The sequence below is a fragment of the Eptesicus fuscus genome, chromosome 22, assembly GCF_027574615.1.
Source record: "Eptesicus fuscus isolate TK198812 chromosome 22, DD_ASM_mEF_20220401, whole genome shotgun sequence".
In the NCBI taxonomy this organism is placed as follows: Eukaryota; Metazoa; Chordata; class Mammalia; order Chiroptera; family Vespertilionidae; genus Eptesicus; species Eptesicus fuscus.
This window is the reverse complement of record NC_072494.1, coordinates 40,604,572-40,625,014: the sequence shown is the minus strand read 5'-3', so window position 1 is coordinate 40,625,014 and position 20,443 is coordinate 40,604,572. Positions and strand designations below refer to the sequence as shown.

Below are 20,443 nucleotides of genomic sequence, written 5' to 3'. Positions count from 1 at the left end.
CAGAGGGAGCGTGCGGTCAGACGGTCTGGGACGTAGGCCTGGTCCGGCTTAGCTCTCCCCGCCTGACTGACGTACGACGGAAAGCACGCGTCACTCGGGTTTGAACCGAGGGCACATGTCCGCGCTGCAGCTGTCCTGGGTCCGTGGGCACAGGGACGTTCTCGGAGGGGAAACCTCCCCATTCGCTCTGCTGGGCCCAGGCTCCGACGGGGCCGCTCTGCTGTTTTCTCCGGAGCTGGGCTGCGGGTGGTCTCCGGGGCCGCTGGTCCCAGCTCCATCCCCCCCTCACCCCCTCACATCACAGCTGCGGGTCAGCCAGCCGCCTTGCTGTCCCCGTCCAGCTGAGCTCGCCCCACACCCAGCGCAGCCCTTTCCTGGCAGCCGCCCCCCGACCCAGGGCGCAATCACTCACATATTAACGGCTCCCCTTGTGAGAAATAACACGGCGAGGCTTGTTGTCAAGTCAGTGTGTGCGAGGGGTGGGAACAACGGGCTGGAGACCACCCAGCTGAGAAAGGACCTCGAGTGAAGGCCGAGGAGGCCATCCTAGCCCTGCCTTCCCCTTCCCATGTCGGGGTCTCCCGGCCAGGCAGCCCCCCCGGCCAGACCCACCTTCTTGGCCGTCTGGCCGGTGCCTAGCTCGCGGGCTGGCCCCACCCGCTCTCCGGGCTCCACCTGGCTGCCTGCTCTCCTGGTCCACAGGGCAGCACAGATCTGAAAACAAAAGGCAAACTGTGTCTAAAGGAAAGAGGGGCTTCTGTGGTTAAAAACGCATGTGATATATTCTTTTTTAAAATCCTCACGGGGGGCTTTTTTTCTTTAAGAAAGAGAGAGAGAGAGAGAGAGAGAGAGAGAGAGAGAGAGAGAGAGAGACATTGATCGGCTGCCTCCTGGACCCTTCCTGACCAGGGATAGAACCCGCCCCCTTTTGCTGTACGGGACAGCACTCCAACCCGCTAGCTTGCTGGCCAGGGCTGCCTGTGGCACCCTGAGGGGAGGGGCTGAGGGGGCTGAGGACCAGTCAGGCTCGAGGCAGAGGCAGGGAGCTGCGGCTCCACCCTGTGTCCAGTCGTCGATGAGCGCTCAGCACGTTTCCAGACGGGCCCCAGCCACTCCTGTCACTGACCTCATGGTCTCCCCATGCCCGCCCAGTGCGCGGCCCGGACCCCGACGCGGGGCTGTGCTTTCTGAAAGGATGGCTGAGGAGCTGGAGGGGGCGGGGGAGCAAACGCTGGCCCTTCCCATCGCAGCACAGGAACGCTCGTATTTTTATTCCTTTTATCATGAAGAGAGTACAAAGGCTGGGGACAGACACATCACGGGAGGGGGAGATGGTGCCGCCTCTGCCAAGGACACCCCTAAACTAACACTGGAGGGGAGTGGGCCCCCAGGGCAGCCTCTCCCATCCAGAAAATCCGGGCCAGTCTGGTGAGCTGGCCAGGAGCCTCCCAGGAGGCCTGGCTGTGCCTCCAGGCGCCAGCGACTCCAAGCCGGTCCCATTTCCCAAAGCAACCTGCACACTCCCCGCCCCCGCGCCCCCATCCTAACCGGAGTCCAGCCTCAGGCCTTCCTCTTCTTCCCGTTCTGTCTGACGGGAGGCTGAGCCCCGTGCTCCTGGCTCTTCTGGGCGTGCTCACAGCCTCCTTCCACTCCGGGAAATCTCCAGTCCCGCCTTTCAGCTCCACCCCAGCCCTCCTGTTCCCAATTCCCTTCCCAGTCCCCTCACCCGGAGCACAGAGCGGTGCCCTGAACTTCCAGGCCAGCGTGTCCCTCAAGGGGAGGTCTGTCCCCCGAGAGGACCCAGCTTCCCATCTGCAGAGACCCCTCCCTGCCACCTTCCTCCACCTGCCCTGCGCTCAGCTCCCAGGGACTCTCAGCCCGGGGGCTCCAGGGACCAGGCTCCTGCTCAGGCTGTGCACGCGCACTGTAGGTGCTCAGGCCGTGAGCACGCACACAGTAGGTGCTCAGGCTGTGAGCACTCACACAGTAGGTGCTCGGGTTGTGCATGCACACAGTAGGTGCTCAGGCCGTGAGCACGCACACAGTAGGTGCTCAGGCTGTGAGCACTCACACAGTAGGTGCTTGGGTTGTGCGTGCACACAGTAGGTGCTCTGGCTGTGAGCATGCACACCATAGGTGCGGCCTGCAGGAAAGCCATTGTCAGTCCTATAAAACAGTCGCATGTTGAGAGTGAGAAACGTGGCTTCATTGTGGGTTTGGTTATAAGTGTGATAGTTGTCAGGAAGGCTTAGCAAGCCGGCATCGCAGCCGCTGACCAGCTCAGGGGGAGGAAGAGTGGCAGGAACCTCCTGGGATCCAACTGGAGTTAACACAGGTGGACACCCTTGGGCCTCTGGCCTCTCCCCTTCACCCCGATCTGGTTCGTGGCAAATCTAAACATTTGCGAATTCACAGTCGTAGTCGGTCATGCGGCACATTATGAACTTCCACTGGCGGTCCCTGTGGAGAGAGAGGACGGCGGTGAGAAAGGACTCCGTGGGAAGGGTCCTGCGAGGGAAAAGCCGTGAGCCCCCAAGGAGCAGTCAGGACCGAAGGGACCTCCCTACTCCCTCAGAGGACAGGTCTGGAAGCCTCCGGGAGACTGAGGGGGGCGGCCTGTGAGGTCAGGAGTCCTGGGCTCTTCCTCACCCAGCCCGGTGCCCCTGGAGGACTGACTAGGGGGCTGGTATGTGGAGCCTGGTCAGCGCCCACTGCTCCATCCCTAACAGCTTGGAGCACAGCATGTGGCAACACCGCCCACATTTCACCTTGAAGAATCGTCTCCTGACGGGCCATCCACCTGCTCGTTTGTTCTTTCTTTGACTGAGTTCTGACCCGGTGGCACGCTCCTTCGGAAACACGACCACCGGCCACGGGAGTGAAGGCGAGGAACCCACCCTAACCCCGGAAAGGGGAAGGCAGGGGCTGCCCTTGGGCCCGGCAGGAATCGGTCGTCTGTTTGCTCAGAGGGCGGGCGTGGGTGTGAGAGTGCAGAGACTCGCTCAGCCTTGACCAGCGTGGAGTGGAGGAAGTGGGCATTTTAGTTGCCCCAATCCATTTCTGTTGTAGCAATTTTAGATGGATTCCTCCTTCACTGTGATTCCCCTGCCTTTTACACAGGGACGCAGAGCTAATCCTCTGTGGACGTGGGGGCGTCATTAAAGACATTGGGCACCCGCTCTCCTGTTACCAGTTGCCCTTTGGGGCTACACCGCCGGCTGAACGGCACCAGCTTCTGTGGCCCTTGAGTTCGGAGGTCTTTCCTTCTCTGAGGCGAGCGCATTCGAGAGTGTGTGCGTGTGCATGCGTGTGCGTGCCTGTGTGTGTGTGTGTGTGTGTGTGTGTGTGTGTGTGGTGTGACATCATTCAGCTGTTTCTCCTCCATGCTGAAGCAACTTTCGTTCTAAGTACTATCTTCCCTGTTCATTTTTGAATTTGCTGCTTCTAGAAAATAGGTGACTTAACTAGTTAAAATGTATCTGAAATAAAAATGATCCCGACGGAGAACTGAGGGTTCTCTTATGAGTAACATGAATATGTTTGTTCAGGAAGCCTCTTTAGAGCTAATTAACATTTTTTGTTTTTTGTTTTTGTTTTGCATTGTGGACCTTATTGAATACGTGCACTTTAGTGAGGTGAGATGTCATTTCATTACAAACATAAATATACACAGAAGGTAAGTCACACCCACATCCATCACCGTCCACAATTTACTGAGGTGACGTAAGTTTTGTTCTCTGTGCAGAGCGTGCGTAGGTAACGTTTCAGGAACTCATTTGCTGGGCGAACTGATTCTCACCTGCCTACAGGTAGGTCACATCTACCTTTCAACACCTGGATTTACCCACACACCCCTCTCTCCACATTAGTAGGGAGGAGGATTCTTATTTTCTGCTTGTTGTGTTGCCTTGATGAATTTAGGTGGGACTGGGGAGCTGACTGTGAGAGAAAGGGGGTGAAAAGGTGAGTGCCTTTTGTGTTACTAAAACTTCCCTCTTTCATTTCTAAATACGGCTGGGGGGTTGGCGTGCTTCTTCTCTCCAGCCCCTCCCCTTCTGTCTCCCCACGGCCCCAAGGGGTCCTGTGGAGAAACAGCGCTGAGAGGGGCCAGTCTGGCAGCGGGTACCCCTCCAACCATGGCTGCCCTCTCCTGCTGAAGTTTGGAAGAAGACGTGCTCTTTGAAATGGAGTGAAGGGAAGAGCTTAGAGCATCATGGGCTACCAAGGAGGGGACGTCCCGCCCCGGAGCAGGCTGCACCCCTCGTGGCCGGGGTGAGTGGCTCCACTCAACGCATTTGTGAGAAGAAGTCAGTTCCCAGCGCCTCCCATCCTCTAGGCCAGGGGTCCTCAAACTACGGCCCTCGGGCCACATGCGGCCCGCCGAGGACATTTATCCGGCCCGCCGGGTGTTTTTGCCGCCGCTGCCTGTCCTGCTTAGCAGCTGACTTAGCAGTGTGCATAGGAATTTGTTCATAGTTGTTTTTTTTAAAACTATAGTCCGGCCCTCCAACGGTCTGAGGGACAGTGAACTGGCCCCCTGTTTAAAAAGTTTGAGGACCCCTGCTCTAGGCAGTCTCTCCTGCACCCCGGACCAACTGGGAAACCACAACAGTGAGAACCCCAGCTCGGACGTCCTGCAGCCAGGGCCCCGGCACGGAGCTCGAGCTGCTCCTCGAACCCCTGGCCCGGGGAAGCTCACCTTTCCACTGCGGAGAAGGTGGTGGTCGCTCCGCGCATGTAGTAATCGTAGCTGTAGGACACCATGTCCATGTCCTCGCCGTAGTGGCCGGGGTACTCTGTCGTCATCCTGTGCGGGAGGAGCAGGAGGTGAGAGGGGAAGGTGAGACTCGTCTTACCGCCGGGCAGCGGGGCAGGCTGTGCGGAGGGCGGCCTCGGGGCCTGGGGCCCAGCCCGGAGGTGGGTGGATGGCTTAGCCAACCGGCCAGGCTGTGAGCAAAGAGGAACACTCCACCCTCCCCTTCCTTCTCCCTGCCAGGAGGCTGGACGCTGAGAAAGATGCCGATACCGCCCCAGGCCTTGCAGAAATATTAATATCAATATTAGTTCATCCCATTCAAGTCAGCCAGAACCAAGTTTTCAAACCGGATAGTGACTCATTAGGGATCATGAAATCAATGTAATTGGTTATTGCCAAATTTCCTTTACACAAGGAGAAATAGAATAGGAAACATCAGTGAATTCATTGTACACATGAAGGATAAGTTCTTGGGTATATGTGTAAAAACTTTGTTTCACATGTATGTATGTATGTGTGTGTTTTTTAAAAAAATATATTTCTATTATGTCAGAGAGGAAGGGAGAGAGAGAGAGAGAAAGAGAAACATCAATGATGAGAGAGAATCATTGATCGGCTGCCCCCTGCACGCCCCACACGGAGGATCAAGCCAGCAACCCAGCATGTGCCCTGACCGGGGATCGAACCATGACCTCCTGGTTCCTAAGTCAATGCTCAACCACTGAGCCACGCTGGCCGGGCTGCATGTGTGTGTTTTATGATGTATGTATTGTGTGGTAGTTTAAATGTATGCATGCGTGTGTTTTATGATGTATGTATTGTGTGGTAGTTTAAATGTATGCATGTGTGTGTTTTATGATGTATGTGTTGTGTGGTAGTTTAAATGTATGCATGCGTGTGTTTTATGATGTATGTGTTGTGTGGTAGTTTAAATGTATGCATGTGTGTGTTTTATGATGTATGTGTTGTGTGGTAGTTTAAATGTATGCATGTGTGTGTTTTATGATGTATGTGTTGTGTGGTAGTTTAAATGTATGCATGCGTGTGTTTTATGATGTATGTATTGTGTGGTAGTTTAAATGTATGCATGTGTGTGTTTTATGATGTATGTGTTGTGTGGTAGTTTAAATGTATGCATGTGTGTGTTTTATGATGTATGTATTGTGTGGTAGTTTAAATGTATGCATGCGTGTGTTTCATGATGCATGTGTTGTGTGGTAGTTTAATCTGTATCTTTTATGTGAGTCACAATAAAAAGGTGCTTGGAAAAATGAAAGGAAAGGTGAGCTCCCCGGGTGGTGGCTGCCTTGGCCACGGCTGCTGCTGGGACACGGTGAGTGGCCACTGAGTCAATGCGCGGCTTTGGGAGGTCACTTCACCTCAGCTTCCTGGTCTACGGGAGCGTTAAAGCTCCCTGACAGGTCCGTCGGTGGGGGGAAGACAAATACGTGTGGGAGGTGGTGCGTGGGAGGGGCTGATGCGAGCAGTTCTGTGTCTTCTTCCTCCTCCAAGATTAAGTCAACCCCAGCCTCTCGGTGATTAGGGTTCGCTGGGTCCACCCTGGGATGACTCTAGGATCTAGCTCTCGTAAGGGCTTCGCCACTGGGGCTCCGCAGGACCCTAATACTTCTTCCGGTAGGAAATGGCCCCCAAAGTCTCATCTGCACCCCCACAGTCAGTGTTCATTGGGTCTGGGTTCACCAGGGCTTGTATGTTGACGATAGAAAGTCCTTCCGGTACGTAGACTTCTACTGCAAGGACTGTCACCACATCTTGGACAGATGGATTGACAAGCTGGAAGGTCTGGTAGGAGGCTCTCAGGGCTCAGAGGCAGCGAGACCCATGGTTAGTCAGGGTGAGCTGGGGGTGAGCACAGCCCGCTCCCCGGGTTCATGTCCTTCCTTCCCGCACTGAGCCGCCGTCCTGGGCCCGGATTCTCCTCTCAGGACATCGCTGTGCTCCGTCAGGGTGCCAGGCCCAGCTCAGTGTGGGTTACATGTGCTTCCGCTTACGTGTGCCTGTGGGGAGCCAGGCTCGGCCAAGTCAGAAGTCTGCTCTGTGCCTCCCCAGAGCCCCCGGGCAAGGACTTCCCCTTTCTAATGAAAACGTCCAACGACTTGTCAGTGGACCTAACAGGGCCTCGCTTGGACCCCACTGGTTTGTGATCCCCGAAGGTTTGGACAAAGCTAGACTAACCTTGGCCCGACGAAACGGGATTTTGTTGCGAATGTGAATAATGCACATTCGGGTGGAGAGAGATGGGGTGGGAGGCGTTTTCCTCACTTCCTGGGAACGTGACATCTTTTCCAGAGCTCGGAAGCACTCCTTGGATACAATGTATGAAAGCTAATTGCCAGGTATTTCTTCATGTGCTGAGGCAGACTCTACCTGATTAACTAATAATCAGGATAGGATTTTTCTTTTTTTAATTTTTTGCTGACCTGCCTTCAGATTAGTCAGAGAGTTAAATACATTTGGAATAAAGTGGGAGAGAGAGGCTTGCATTTTAAAAAATGATGACTTTTTAAGCTTCCAAGGAGAAAGTTACCCAATTCTCCCCCGCCTCTCTCTCTCTCTCTCTCCTTCCTTCCTTACCTTCCTTCCTTCCTTCCTTCCTTCCTTCCTTCCTTCCTTCCTTCCTTCCTTCCTTCCTTACTTCCTTCCTTCCTTCCTTCCTTCCTTAGCTTCCTTCCTTCCTTAGCTTCCTTCCTTCCTTCCTTCCTTCCTTCCTTCCTTCCTTCCTTCCTTCCTTCCTTTCTTCCTTCCTTCCTTCTTTTTGTTGTTGTTAATCCTCACCTGAGGATATTTTCCCATTGATTTTTTAGAGAGAGTGGAGGGGAGGGGAGAGACAGAGGAAGAGGAACATGGATGTGAAAGTGACACATTGATTGTATCTCCCATATGCCACCGGACTAGGGCTGGGGATCGAGCCTGCAGCTGAGGTACATGCCCTTGAGTGGAATCGAACCTGGGACCCTTCAGTCCACAGGCCGGCTCAAACTGGCTAGGGCTACCCAATGCTCTCTTTAACAAGCATCTCTATTGCTTTGTTTTTGGTAGTGACCAGACACAGGGCCCTTTGTACTGGACAGTTTGTCTGGGAGGCCTCCTGGGGGTGGGGGTGGGGGGTGCTGCCCTCTGGTGAGGCTCTGGAGAAGGTGTGCTGTGTGCTCATTGGTCCATCTCCATCTCAGTCCCAGCCAGGTATTCATTTACTTGATTTTTCATTGTTGTTTAGTTTTATTTTCGTTATAAAACTGTGAGATTTCCCTATCCGGTTTAGCTCAGTGGATAGAGCGTCAGCCTGCAGACTGAAGGGTCCCGGGTTTGATTCTGATCAAGGGCATGTACCTCAGTTGCAGGCTTGATCCCTGGCCCTGGTTGGGGTGCATGTGGGAGGCGACCAATTGATGTCTCTCTCTCTCACATCAATGTTTCTCTCTCTCCCCCACCCTGCTTCTACTCTCTCTAAAAATCAATGGAAAAATATATCCATGGGTGAGGATTCACAAAAAACACACAGGAAAACTCCGTGAGATCAAGTTTAGTCTATTTACAGAGACTTAAGGGGCAGGGGAAGGAGTGTGGACAGTGACGGAAATCCAGTGGTCGGCAAACTCATTAGTCAACAGAGCCAAATATCAACAGTACAACGATTGAAATTTCTTTTGAGAGCCAAATTTTTTAAACGTAAACTTCTTCTAACGCCACTTCTTCAAAATATACTCGCCCAGGCCGTGGTATTTTGTGGAAGAGCCACACTCAAGGGGCCAAAGAGCCGCATGTGGCTCGCAAGCCGCAGTTTGCTGACCACTGACCTAGGTGATCACGTGTTCCTCCTTTCACTATCGGGTGAGTGGCTATTGAGCTACAATTTCTCACCTCCCAACACTGTTTGCCGTCTGCAGGAGAGACGGTAACGGCTCCTCAGAGAGGAGAATTGGGTGATTCTTGCATGTGCCCTGACCGGGGGTTGAACCCACAGCCTTGGTGTATGGGAACAACATTCTAACCAACTGCACTGCCCGCCGGCGCCTCTCAGCCCAGACTCTTAAAGCCCTGAGATGAGCCCCAGTCGCAGCTGGAGTCAGTACCTGGCACGGACCAGTGTGGCCCGCACTGAGCTGGGAGCTGTGGGACAGGACGTGTCACAGAGCCAAGAGTGTCGCCACACTCGTGTGAAAGGGCGAGTGGAGGTGCGATTCACTTAGATAAACACGCGGGTTTATGTGTCACAGGTTTGGCTGAGGACTGATTAGAGTTTTAACAAAGGAGAGGGTTGGAGCCTGTTTCTCAACAGAAAGCGACTCACTACACTGAGTGGCCAGATGATGATGATCTCTGAACGCATAATAATCTGGCCACTCAGTGTATATCCTATATAATAAGAGGCTAATATGCAAATTGTCCCCTCGACCAGGAGTTCGACCAGCAGGCAGGCTAGCCAACCACTCATGTCCCCTCCCCCTGGCCAGGCTGGCCGGACCCCACCCATGCACGAATTCATGCACCGGGCCTCTACTATATATAGTATACACTGAGTGGCCAGATTATGATGATCTCTGAACGCATAATAATCTGGCCACTCAGTGTATTTGTATCTCAGATGGGCACCAAAAGTATTCTAGACTTTTGCTGGAGATCAACCACCTGTTTGCCCTGAGCTTTCTATCAGCCAGTGCAAAGGGGAAAACTGATCAGGTGCACGATTTCTAGTATCTTTGATATCAAATAAATGAGGTACTCAAGAGAAGTACACTGAGTGGCCAGATTATTATGCGTTCAGAGATCATCATAATCTGGCCACTCGGTGTATAAGATTTCATCAAACTCTACCCCTGCTCTTGGTGGCTGAGCGGCCGAGCCTCGAGTGAGGTCCGCAGCAGCGGGTCTGTCTGCCCCCACCTGCCCGCGGCACTCAGGACGACGGGCGCTCTTGGAGCCCCCTGGCCACGCGGCCCACAGTGCACAACAGCCGAGGGCTCGCCCAGGCCCCGCGTCAGCCACGGCCACACCCTCCACTGACGCCGTGGCGGGAAACTGGAGCACACGCATCACCGACACCACGGACCCCTGCTGCTCACACGTTAACAAGCCAGAACGGGGTGCCCGGGGAGCCGCCCTGCAGCTCCTACAAAACAAGAGTGAGCCGAGCGCTCCCCAGCCCGCGTCAGGCTCGGCCTGCTCAGCACCGGAGCGGGGCTGCCTCGGGGGCACCCCATTCCCCCCACTTCCCAGTCGGCACCGTATATCAGACGTCCCATTCTAATGTCGATGACTTGCCGGCACCATCTCGTTGGCTTTTGGCTAAAAACCCAGCATCCTGTGTGGCACCTGGCTTCGTGATGCTGACCAGTAAGAGAGCTCCTGGGGGGGCGGGGGGGGGATCTGCACTGGCACCGGGCAGCATGCACACCTGTGATCTCGCTCAGTGCCGGCCATGGAGATGCTGGGGGAGGGCGGGCAGCTCCTGTGGAACCGAGGTGTTGAGGTTGGCCTGCATTCTCCACCCGGCCACAGAGAGGACGTCCCTTTCTGACAGGCGGATCGCCGAGAAGTTTCTGCACAAACCAAGTGTTTGTGATCCTTACGCACCTGCTCTCCCAGGTAAGCTACAGGGCATGCGCATGCCTCAGGTTAGCCTGCAGGCGCTGCATCGGAGCTGAAGGAATTATTCTTGCAACGATGAGACACTAACCCCCGGATGCAGTGACACACAGAGGAGAGCCCCCCCAAAGGGACAGCCAGCCTGGCTTCCCCCCAGAGAGCTGGGGAAGCTGCCAAATGGGACTGAATGGCCAGCATTTGCCGCCACCGAAGTGCCCTTCCCTGGGGAGAGACCCTGCACCCCGGGGCGTGAGAACGCACGCCCGTGTTCACGTCTTCCTGGTGCGGCCTTCTGGAGATTTAAATTTCAGCTCCACTGTGTATCCCAACGCAGGGAGCACAGCTCCAGAGTCATCGTGGCTCACACTGGCAGAGGAAAGTCCCTGAGTCTTTTCCAAATTGCAGTCTTGGCACGGAGCGCCCTGCTCACCGCCCACGCCCACGCCGGTCAGCAAGCGCAGTTGTTTGGACTCAGCTTGGCTTTCATCAGTCCCATCCATCTTGGTCTCCCTGGTTTTGACCTTGGCGGGGACAACGCCCCTCCCTCTCCCCTCCAGCTAATACAACTACTCTCCTCCCTGTTTTCACACGAGATGCTGGCTGTGTCGTCACCCACCACTTCCTCTAGGCTGGTCTTATTTCCCCATCGAGATTGGGAGAGCTCGGTCCTGTGCAAAGGGCGCAGGGTTTGGAGGCAGCCGGACCTGTTTGGATTGAGTTGGGAACCCTGAACAAGTCATTGTGCACTCAGCTCCCTCTGGGTGGATCATGTATAGTTCTATACGATGCTCTGTAACAGTGTCGTCATTTCTGCGTGTGAGAAGTGAATGAGCTAACATAGTGGTCGGCAAACTCCTTAGTCAACAGAGCCAAATATCAACAGTACAGCGATTGAAATTTCTTTTGAGAGCCAAATTTTTTAAACTTAAACTTCTTCTAACACCACTTCTTCAAAATAGACGCGCCCCAGGCCGTGGTATTTTGTGGAAGAGACACACTCAAGGGGCCAAAGAGCCGCATGTGGCTCGCGAGCCGCAGTTTGCCGACCACAGAGCTAACATGAGCGTGGGGTATATGCTCAATAAATAGAAGTTATTATCATCTTTATTGGGAACTGACTCAAAGTCTATGAATTATGGTTATTTTGTATCCATTCTCTGGCTGACACAATGAATTAATGAATGGTAGAATGAGTGATCGCCTCTAGGATCCAGTAAAGGGGATACAAGAGGACCAAGGTTGGTGTGAAGCAACGGATTTGGTCTGTAACTGCGGTTTGCTTTGTTCTCCGTGGCTGGGAGGGCCTGGCCTCGGGTTAGACAATACTTACTAGACAACCGGCCACATTTCTGAAATGCCTGCTCTGCAGAGCTGAGTGTAGGGAGGGAGGCATTACTGATACGCAGACAGCCAATTGCTTCGTAAATAATAAATACGGCACAATTAACGGGACAGCCACTCGGACCGATGAAAGGGACGATTGGTTCCGCTCAAGCTCAGGGGTGCTGTTGCCCTCCCCCTCCCCCACCCCGAAATGAGTATCTACACTCAATGCAAACTGCCTGCAAATGTAGCGTCCAATCCTGTTTTCCCAAAGCATGGACCTCTCATCTCCACACTAACAGCCTCAGTTTGCTCAGAGGACCCAGCGTGGCTCCCAGCGTGGGAGCGTGCGCAGCAGGCACCTAGCGGGGAGGGACAGCAGCCGCCAGGTGCCGGCAGGCGGCTCTCCTCCCTGCCAGGGTTCCCCGGGGAAAGGCCGTGCAGACACCGCCCGTCTGTGTTAAAGCCTGAGGGGTGAGCGGCAGTTGGAGATCAGCTTTGATCCGGGGCTTTGGGGTGGACAGAGAAGAAGGACGTTCTGGTTTGTTGTCGTGCCGGTGAGCTGAGCGATCTGGGAACTTCGCAGACCCATTCTCTGGCTCGTGACTTCAGCGCAAGGAGAGAGGAGCTGGGCGTGGAGAAGGCGGCATTCGGGAGTCCGAGACTCTCAGGTGGAGGGAGAAACGGAAGGTCAGCTGTGTTGATTCTGAGGACGGGCATTACTTTTTGGGTCACAACCTGTTATCTAATGAACCAAATGGAAGGCCTTGGATCTGAAAAAGCCTTTAGAATAGAAAATGGATGCTCAGCCCCAGCTGGTTTGGCTCAGTGGATAGAGCAGCGGCCTGCGGACTGAAGGGTCCCGGGTTCGATTCCAGTCAAGGGCACGTGCAAGGCTTGCAGCTCAATCTTCAGTGTAGGAGGGGCAGGAGGCAGCCGATCACCGATTCTCTCTCATCATTGATGTTTCTCTCTCTCTCCCTCTCCCTTCCTCTCTGAAATCAATAAAAATATATTATAAAAAAAAAGAAAAAAAATCAATGCTCAGTGTGAAACAGTGAGTTCCTGGCCCCCAGAGGGCTCTGCCTGGACAACCTTGGCATGCTGGTGGGGGTGGGGGGTGGGAGGGGTGTCCGCGCGCACAGGCGGTGGCTGGTGCTGCATGGAGGTTGGAAGTGGTCACACGTGATCTCCGAAGGTTGTGGTTTCCTCAGCTGCAACATGTGTTTGTGGTTTGCCGATGACTGGCTGGGCTAAGAATGCGAATTCTCATGCATAAACACTACGTGTAAAATGGACACGTGTCCAACCCGGTGGGGCTGCTGGTGACGGCGTGTCCGCATCTACCAGGAATTCGCCTTCTTGCCAGAGAGCAGCGAGGCTGCCGCATCTGGAGAAACGGCACCCACCGAAGTGGGAACAGCACCGGGTCCCACCACGCCAGTGACCGCGTCCTGCGGGAGCTGGCGGCTGGCTCCTCTGCAGAGGGGAGCTGTTGCTGACCCCCGAATGCCCCCATGCAGGCACAGAGGCTCCCTCAGCCAGCTCCCCGCACTGTGGGCTCCCTGGGAGGCCATCACAGCCAGCGAACAGGGCGAGAGGGAGGGGCGCTTTCACACGGGAGCTCGGGGCAGTTTCACCGTGGGAGTGTGGGAAAACAGTTAGTTCTCAGGAGGGTCGTCAGGGGGTCAGAGAAAACAGTGCGAGTGAAAGAAATCCTTTTCAGTACAAACAACATCGCATCCGTGTGGGGGTCACCATGGTTACTGTTCCTAGGAAACTGCCGCAGGCTTACTCACGGCAGACATTTACGAAGGGGCTACGGTGTGCCAGGCAGCACGCTGAGGTGCTGGAGAAACAAGGCCTACCTGACGCCCCGGGGCCTCGGTCATTAGAAAGACGCGCAACGCCAGGACTCGGGCCGGCTGGAGAGGCCGCTGCGATGTCCAGGCGCCCAGGGGGGCGGTGGGTCAGGCTGCCCTTTGATAAAGCGCCATTCTCTTCGGTAACCATGGCAGCGTCCATCTCTAACCGCACACCCAGGAATAGAGGCAGCGGGTGGAGCCTTCCTGAGGGGCGCGCGCTGCAAAGGGGCTTTCCTGCCTTTCTAAGCAGTTCTGCCCTCCGCCCTGTCCCCTCCCTCCCCTGGCCCATCCTTTGGTTCTTGACCATTAGGGGCCTGCCTGGGCGGTGGGGCAGGCTGACCAAGGTTGGGAGGGGGTGAGGGTGGGGGTGGGCAGACCAAAGGCCAGTATTGTCGCCTGAGCCCCGAGGGTCTCAGGAACTTCAGAAAAGTTGCTCATCCCTCCACCAGCCTGTGAGCGCAGGGCTGTGTCCACACACAGAGCTCCAAGTTCATTCCTCCTTAGTCTTTAGCGTCTTGCTTGGTGGGCTGAAAGGAGGTGGGGACACGGATCACAGAAGCCACAGAAGACAGCGCTCTCGGGGGTGTGGACAGCTCCCCTTCTCCCTCCCTCGCCTCCATTCACCCCCACACCGTGCCTGGCAACTTCCCTAACACCATGAGCCTCGGTGTCCTGCCCGCCGCGTCGCCGAAGCCTCGGCCTGAATCCACGCCCCGTGTTCTCTCCTGGGCCAGGAGCCGGTGGCCAGCCAGTGACAGTGCGACGCCCAGGGGGCCGCTCTCCCCTGGGTCTGGGCAGAGGCCTCAGGCCTCGCAGGCGTGACCCTGCAGCTGCCCCAGCCCCCTCCTCTACCCGGGAGCGGTGTCAGGACACCCCACCACACTGTCCAGTGGACGGTTCCTCGTTCCTCTGTATAACCAGCTCAGCTCGTCACCGGCTCGGCTTCCTGCAAGGTCATCTGACCCCTCAAAGCCTGTTAGCAGGTGAGGAGCAGGGTCTCGCAGCAGCCGGGAGGGAGGGGCCTCGGCCCCACGACAGGCCAGCACTGCGCCCCCATAGCCAGGGGCCTCGGCCACCAGACAGGCCAGCGCTGTACCCCCTTAGCCAGGGGCCTCGTCCCCCCGACAGGCCAGTGCTGCGCCCCCTTAGCCAGGGGCCTTGTCCCCCTGACAGGCCAGCACTGCGCCCCCTTAGCCAGGGGCCTCGGCCACCAGACAGGCCAGCGCTGTACCCCCTTAGCCAGGGGCCTCGGCCACCAGACAGGCCAGCGCTGCGCCCCCTTAGCCAGGGGCCTCGGCCCCCCGACAGGCCAGCACTGCGCCCCCTTAGCCAGGGGCCTCGGCCCCCCGACAGGCCAGCACTGCGCCCCCTTAGCCAGGGGCAGCACCAGGCAGATGGGCTCTCATTTCACCCCCACAACAGAACTGGGAGCAGGCTGAAGTCACTCATCCATTCACTCACAGATGCTGCGTGCCTACTATGTGCCTGCACCATTTAGGGACTCTGCTGGTGCAGCTAGGGCTAAGAGGGGAGGGGAGGCAGACTTAATAAGTAAATGATGCATTTCGGGGCCTCTTCACCTTATTCTGCACCCCCTCCCCTCCGCCTCCCCCGAAGCACCGGCTCCAACATCCATCCAAAGCTTACCAAGCAGACACTGCGTTCTGGCGCTGATTAGGCACCGCGGACATGATCAAGGTCCCAGAGTCCTCCAACGCACCCAGTGCAGTGGGCAGGGCCTGCCCTCGCCCGTCTGAGGGGGTGTCCTCAGCACGGAGGCCCAGGCACCCACCGGGGCAGCGGACAGGCCCACCCCAGCCCTCCCGCTGCCCGGGGCGTCCCCGCCTTGCTCTCCAGTGGTCAGCAAACTCACTTGTCAACAGACCCAAATATCAACAGTACAACGATTGACATTTCTTTTGAGAGCCAAATTTTTTAAACTTAAACTTCTAACGCCACTTCTTCAAAATAGACTCGCCCAGGCCGTGGCATTTTGTGGAAGAGCTACACTCAAGGGGCCAAAGAGCCGCATGTGGCTCGCGAGCCGCAGTTTGCCGACCACGGCTCTAGGCTGACTTCTCATTCACCCCGTCCTCCCAGAACACACCCCCTGGACGGCCCAGGGTGCCCAACCCTGTGGGTCCTTTGGAGCCGACGAAGGGGGCGTCTTCCTAACGTGTGATGGATGCACTGACCGGGTGCTCCTTCGTGTCTCACTCTTCCAGACATGTTGTTTACATGCAAACTGTGTCTGGTGCCTGGTAACAAAGGGAGGCTGACCTCACTGTGGGAGGCCGGCTGCTAGCCTAGCCCTGGGGCAGGGCAGGGAAGAGAAGCTTCCCGAAGGCCTAGCCACTGAGGTCACAGGCTCCTCCTCCCCCCTCCCAAAGGCCTGGTCCTCAGGACCTTCATCCTGACTTACAGACTGACTGTGCGTCTGGCCTGCCCTGGCAAAGGCGCCTTTGGGGTTGTGACATTTTAGGGCGCAGTACAACCTCCACGGTCTCTAGTCCCGGGGTGTCAGCGTGGGCCCGAGCGCGCCCTGAAGCTCTGTGAGCGAGTGTGAGCGTGCTTCGGTGCATTCCCTTTCTCCTGATTCTTATGGCCAGACAGGTGGCCGCCACTTTAAGGGATGGACTTGAGCCCCTTAGAAAGGAAAGTGACTTCCTGGAGACGAGCAGGGTACGAGGGAAGGGGAGGAGGAAGAGGGAGGAGGGGAGGGAGAGGAGGGGCCCAGGCTCGGTGGCACCCCTGCCACTGCCTCGGGAAACCCCTGTCCCTGATGCAGAACATCTGCCTTTGATTGGCAGTTCCAGCCTACACCCCAGCCTCCCCTGCTCTGTGGCCCCGGGGAAGCACCTCGGAGAGCTGGAGGCGGCCCCTCTCCGTCATCCAGCCGCTCCATTGCCCAGCCCTGACTCAGCTGCCGTGGGCTCTGAACATACCAGAAACATGCTCAGCTTTGGGGGCTGCCTGTGCCCGGGACAGTGTGCCCCTGGGACGCTGGAGCAAGGCAGTGTGGTCTCAGAGAACACGCACAGCCCGCGAGGCCGCCCTTGGAGGCCTCACCGCGTAGAGATAGACCACGGTGAGAGCCACCTGCCACGCTGACCCGCGGCTCCCCTGGTCCCAGGCAGACATGCCTGGCTGTCTGCACACCGAGACCTGGGGCAAGTTGTGCTGTCAACACCCAGGGTCCGTTATCAGGGAAATTACATGCTCACGCCGTATCCCCGGCAGCGTGGAGCTGGCACGGGACATTGGCGTCAGCCCAGGGAGGAGGAAGGAACAAAGCCTCAGACTGGAATTGCAGATTGATCTGGAAAACAACGCCTCTTTTCTGGTGTCTGTAATTATGTACGGTGTTTGCAGATCGGACCTGTGATCGGCCGGAAAAGCTCGGATCTCGGTCCGGTCCACAGCCTCTGTGTGATGGGAAGTCGGTGTGACGGAGGGAGAGGCACTGGGGCAGAGGTCATGGACCCCTTCCCCTCCAGAGGCCCCAGGCAGCAGCCAGGTGACTTCCTTGCTCTATTGTTCTGTTTGTTTCTTTTTTTACCAAAAGATGTTGTGGGAGCATCTGGTGGAAGACCTGTGAGGCCCCTCCCAGTGTGAATGTCCTCCCAGCCTTTTCATTGGTTGATTGGTTGGTTGGTTGGTTGGTTGGTTGATTGGTCCGTCCATCCATCCATCCATCCATCCATCCATCCATCCATCCATCCATCCATCCTATATGCTAGCTGCTGCATTTGAAGCCTGTTGTGCCAGGCTTATCTGAAGGCAGAGGCCTGGAGCAGAGCACCCCTCCCCCCCCCCTCCCCCAGCCCCGGAGTCAGGAGGGCTGAGCTGGGCCCCGGCTCACCAGCAGGAATAGGGGCACCTCTTGCTGTAGCGACAGCAGTAGAACTGCCACTCCCGATCCAGCACCGACTCGAAGTAGCGGCTCTGGAAGCCGGCCACCAGCCCGTTGTTGGAGCAAGTCTGGTACCTGGAGAGAAGGAAGACCCCGGTGAACCAGCGACAGTGACACGCCAGCGGCCCCTTCCAGGCCCGGCCCCCACCGAGGCCGCGTCAGCCGCTCTCTCACTGACCTGGATCCCTGACAATGTATTCCATTTTTATGCAAATAATAAAGACTTTGCTGTATTTGTAGAAATGACATATGCTCACCATTAAAATTCAAACGATTCAGACTCTTTCAACGGAAGGAAATTGGGGGAACGCTGCCCTGATCGCCCTCAGTGAACACACTGTTAGGTGGAAGAATGCATAAATGGGTGGATGTAGAGGCATCTAGAATTTACAAATGCAAGATTGTCTTATTATTCGTGCCATTTAAAGTAAACGATAATAAACTTCATTTTGCTTGAATGTAAAATAAAAAGAAGAAAAGAGAAAGGCAGTGAATGGTGACCTTCACATGACCTTTTCTTCTGCTCAAGAGCAGAGCCTGGAGCACAGGGTACCCCTTCCCAGGCCCCGAACAGCAGGCAAAGCCCCCGAGAGCACGCTGGGCAGGGGCGGGGGGGGGGGGGCGTGGGGAGCTGGGAACACACCCCAGGGGCTCTTACTTACCCAGGAGTCTCCTCGCTACCGACTCAAGTCTGGTCACCCTGCTCCCTGTCCACAGCCCTCCCTGTGGCCCCTCCATTCTCACTGCGCTGCCCGGGCGGGGGGGCTGGAGGTCTAGGACTCGGCCCCAGGGGTCTTCACAGCCCCTTCCAGACTCAGCGCTGGCCCCCAGTGTGCTCACCTCTTCCCTCCTTCCATCTCCCAAGCTGCCCTCTCCTCTCCTGCCCAAGTCCCACTGCCACCGGGATGCTGGCCGCTCTTTCCATGGGAAGAGGGTGCTGCTCTCAGAGCCTCGGGGACCCCCCCTCTCCCCCGGCGCCTGAGGTCTCAGCACTTCCAGGCGAACAGGCCTTTAGCACCTCTGAGCGCAGCGCTTCCTGCCCACCTGGCCACCGGCCGCGGCCTGGCTGACCGCTGCTGGAATGCAGCCCTGTTTCCCAAGTAAAGTTAAGTTTCCAGAAAATACCGCAGGTAAAGTAAGAGGTGCCTGTGCTGATGGGTGGGAGGCGCCTTGCGGACACTCAAATGTGTGTAAAGCCACCGACAAAACTAGACATTGAATATATTTCCTTTATTTATTGTTCACCTATTCATCCATACACCTCTGCCTTCAAATATGCACTGAACCCGTCCGTCCCTCACTCTTCAGCACACTCACTCCCGGCTGCTCTCTAGCGATCGCTGTGCTTTCGTGCTGAGAGAGAAGAGAGGGATGGGCCTGGGTCACCCGTGCACATGAGCTGAGACGTCAGGGGAGCTCAGCTCCAGACCAACATCACAAATCAGGGTGTGCATCGAGGCCCCTGCCCTCCGATGGTCTAGTCTCATTTGTGCTTCCATCGCTCACATCCCCTCAGGAGTATCTCCCCTGCTCGGAAAGGGCTGCGGGGGTCTGGACAGTGGGGCAGTGGTCTGTGCGGCCCCGTTCCAGCAGCGAGTGAGGGGGAGGCCAGTACACAGCTCTCAGAGTGTCTGACAGGAGAAGGTGCACAAACGCGACAGGAGAAGGTACTCTCCACGACCTCCCTCCACGTCCCTGCAGTCCCCCATCCCCGCAGTCCCCCCATCCCCGCAGTCCCCCCATCCCTGCAGTCCCCCCATCCCCGCAGTCCCCCATCCCCGCAGTCCCCCCATCCCCACAGTCCCCCCATCCCCGCAGTCCCCCCATCCCCGCAGTCCCCCATCCCCACAGTCCCCCCATCCCTGCAGTCCCCCCATCCCCGCAGTCCCCCATCCCCACAGTCCCCCCATCCCTGCAGTCCCCCATCCCCGCAGTCCCCCCATTCCCGCAGTGCCCCCATCCCCGCAGTCCCCCATCCCCGCAGTCCCCCCATCCCCGCAGTCCCCCATCCCCGCAGTCCCCCATCCCCGCAGTCCCCCATCCCCGCAGTCCCCCCATTCCTGCAGTACCCCCATCCCCGCAGTCCCCCATCCCCGCAGTCCCCCCATCCCCGCAGTCCCCCATCCCCGCAGTCCCCCATCCCTGCAGTCCCCCATCCCCGCAGTCCCCCCATCCCTGCAGTCCCCCCATCCCCGCAGTCCCCCATCCCCGCAGTCCCCCATCCCCGCAGTCCCCCCATTCCTGTAGTCCCCCCATCCCTGCAGTCCCCCATCCCTGCAATCCCCCCATCCCTGCAGTCCCTCCATCCCTGCAGTCCCCCCATCCCCGCAGTCCCCCATCCCCACAGTCCCCCCATCCCCGCAGTCCCCCCATCCCCGCAGTTCCACCCTCCCTGCAGTCCCCCCATCCCTGCAGTCCCACCCTCCCTGCAGTCCCCCCATCCCTGCAGTCCCCCCATCCCTGCAGTCCCCCCATCCCTGCAGTCCCACCCTCCCCGCAGTCCCCCATCCCCGCAGTCCCCCATCCCCGCAGTCCCCCCATCCCCGCAGTCCCCCCATCCCTGCAGTCCCCCCATCCCTGCAGTCCCCCATCCCTGCAGTCCCCCATCCCCGCAATCCCCCCATCCCCGCAGTCCCTCCATCCCTGCAGTCCCCCCATCCCCGCAGTCCCCCATCCCCGCAGTCCCCCATCCCTGCAGTCCCACCCTCCCTGCAGTCCCCCCATCCCTGCAGTCCCCCCATCCCTGCAGTCCCCCCATCCCTGCAGTCCCACCCTCCCCGCAGTCCCCCATCCCTGCAGTCACCCCATCCCTGCAGTCCCCCATCCCTGCAGTCCCCCATCCCAGCAGTCCCCCCCATTCCTGCAGTACCCCCATCCCCGCAGTCCCCCATCCCCGCAGTCCCCCCATCCCCGCAGTCCCCCATCCCCGCAGTCCCCCATCCCCGCAATCCCCCCATCCCCGCAGTCCCTCCATCCCTG

The 20,443-nt window shown here is 57.3% G+C and overlaps 1 protein-coding gene across 2 annotated transcripts in view; it reads right to left on the bottom strand.

The window, feature by feature from the left end:
* Window positions 1-2,112: 2,112 nt before the first annotated feature.
* DPT (dermatopontin) overlaps window positions 2,113-20,443 on the bottom strand; it is a 29,567-nt gene continuing 11,236 nt past the window's right edge. The window contains exons 2-4 of one of the 2 annotated variants that reach the window (XM_008153122.3): window positions 17,414-17,539; window positions 4,700-4,807; window positions 2,113-2,460 (exon numbers count right to left, since the gene is read on the bottom strand). In XM_008153122.3, coding sequence (XP_008151344.1) covers window positions 2,394-2,460; window positions 4,700-4,807; window positions 17,414-17,539 — 301 coding nt within the window. In that variant the 3' untranslated portion in view covers window positions 2,113-2,393. The remainder of the gene's footprint in view (window positions 2,461-4,699; window positions 4,808-17,413; window positions 17,540-20,443) is intronic. The other variant, XM_054711974.1, reaches the window with a different exon arrangement.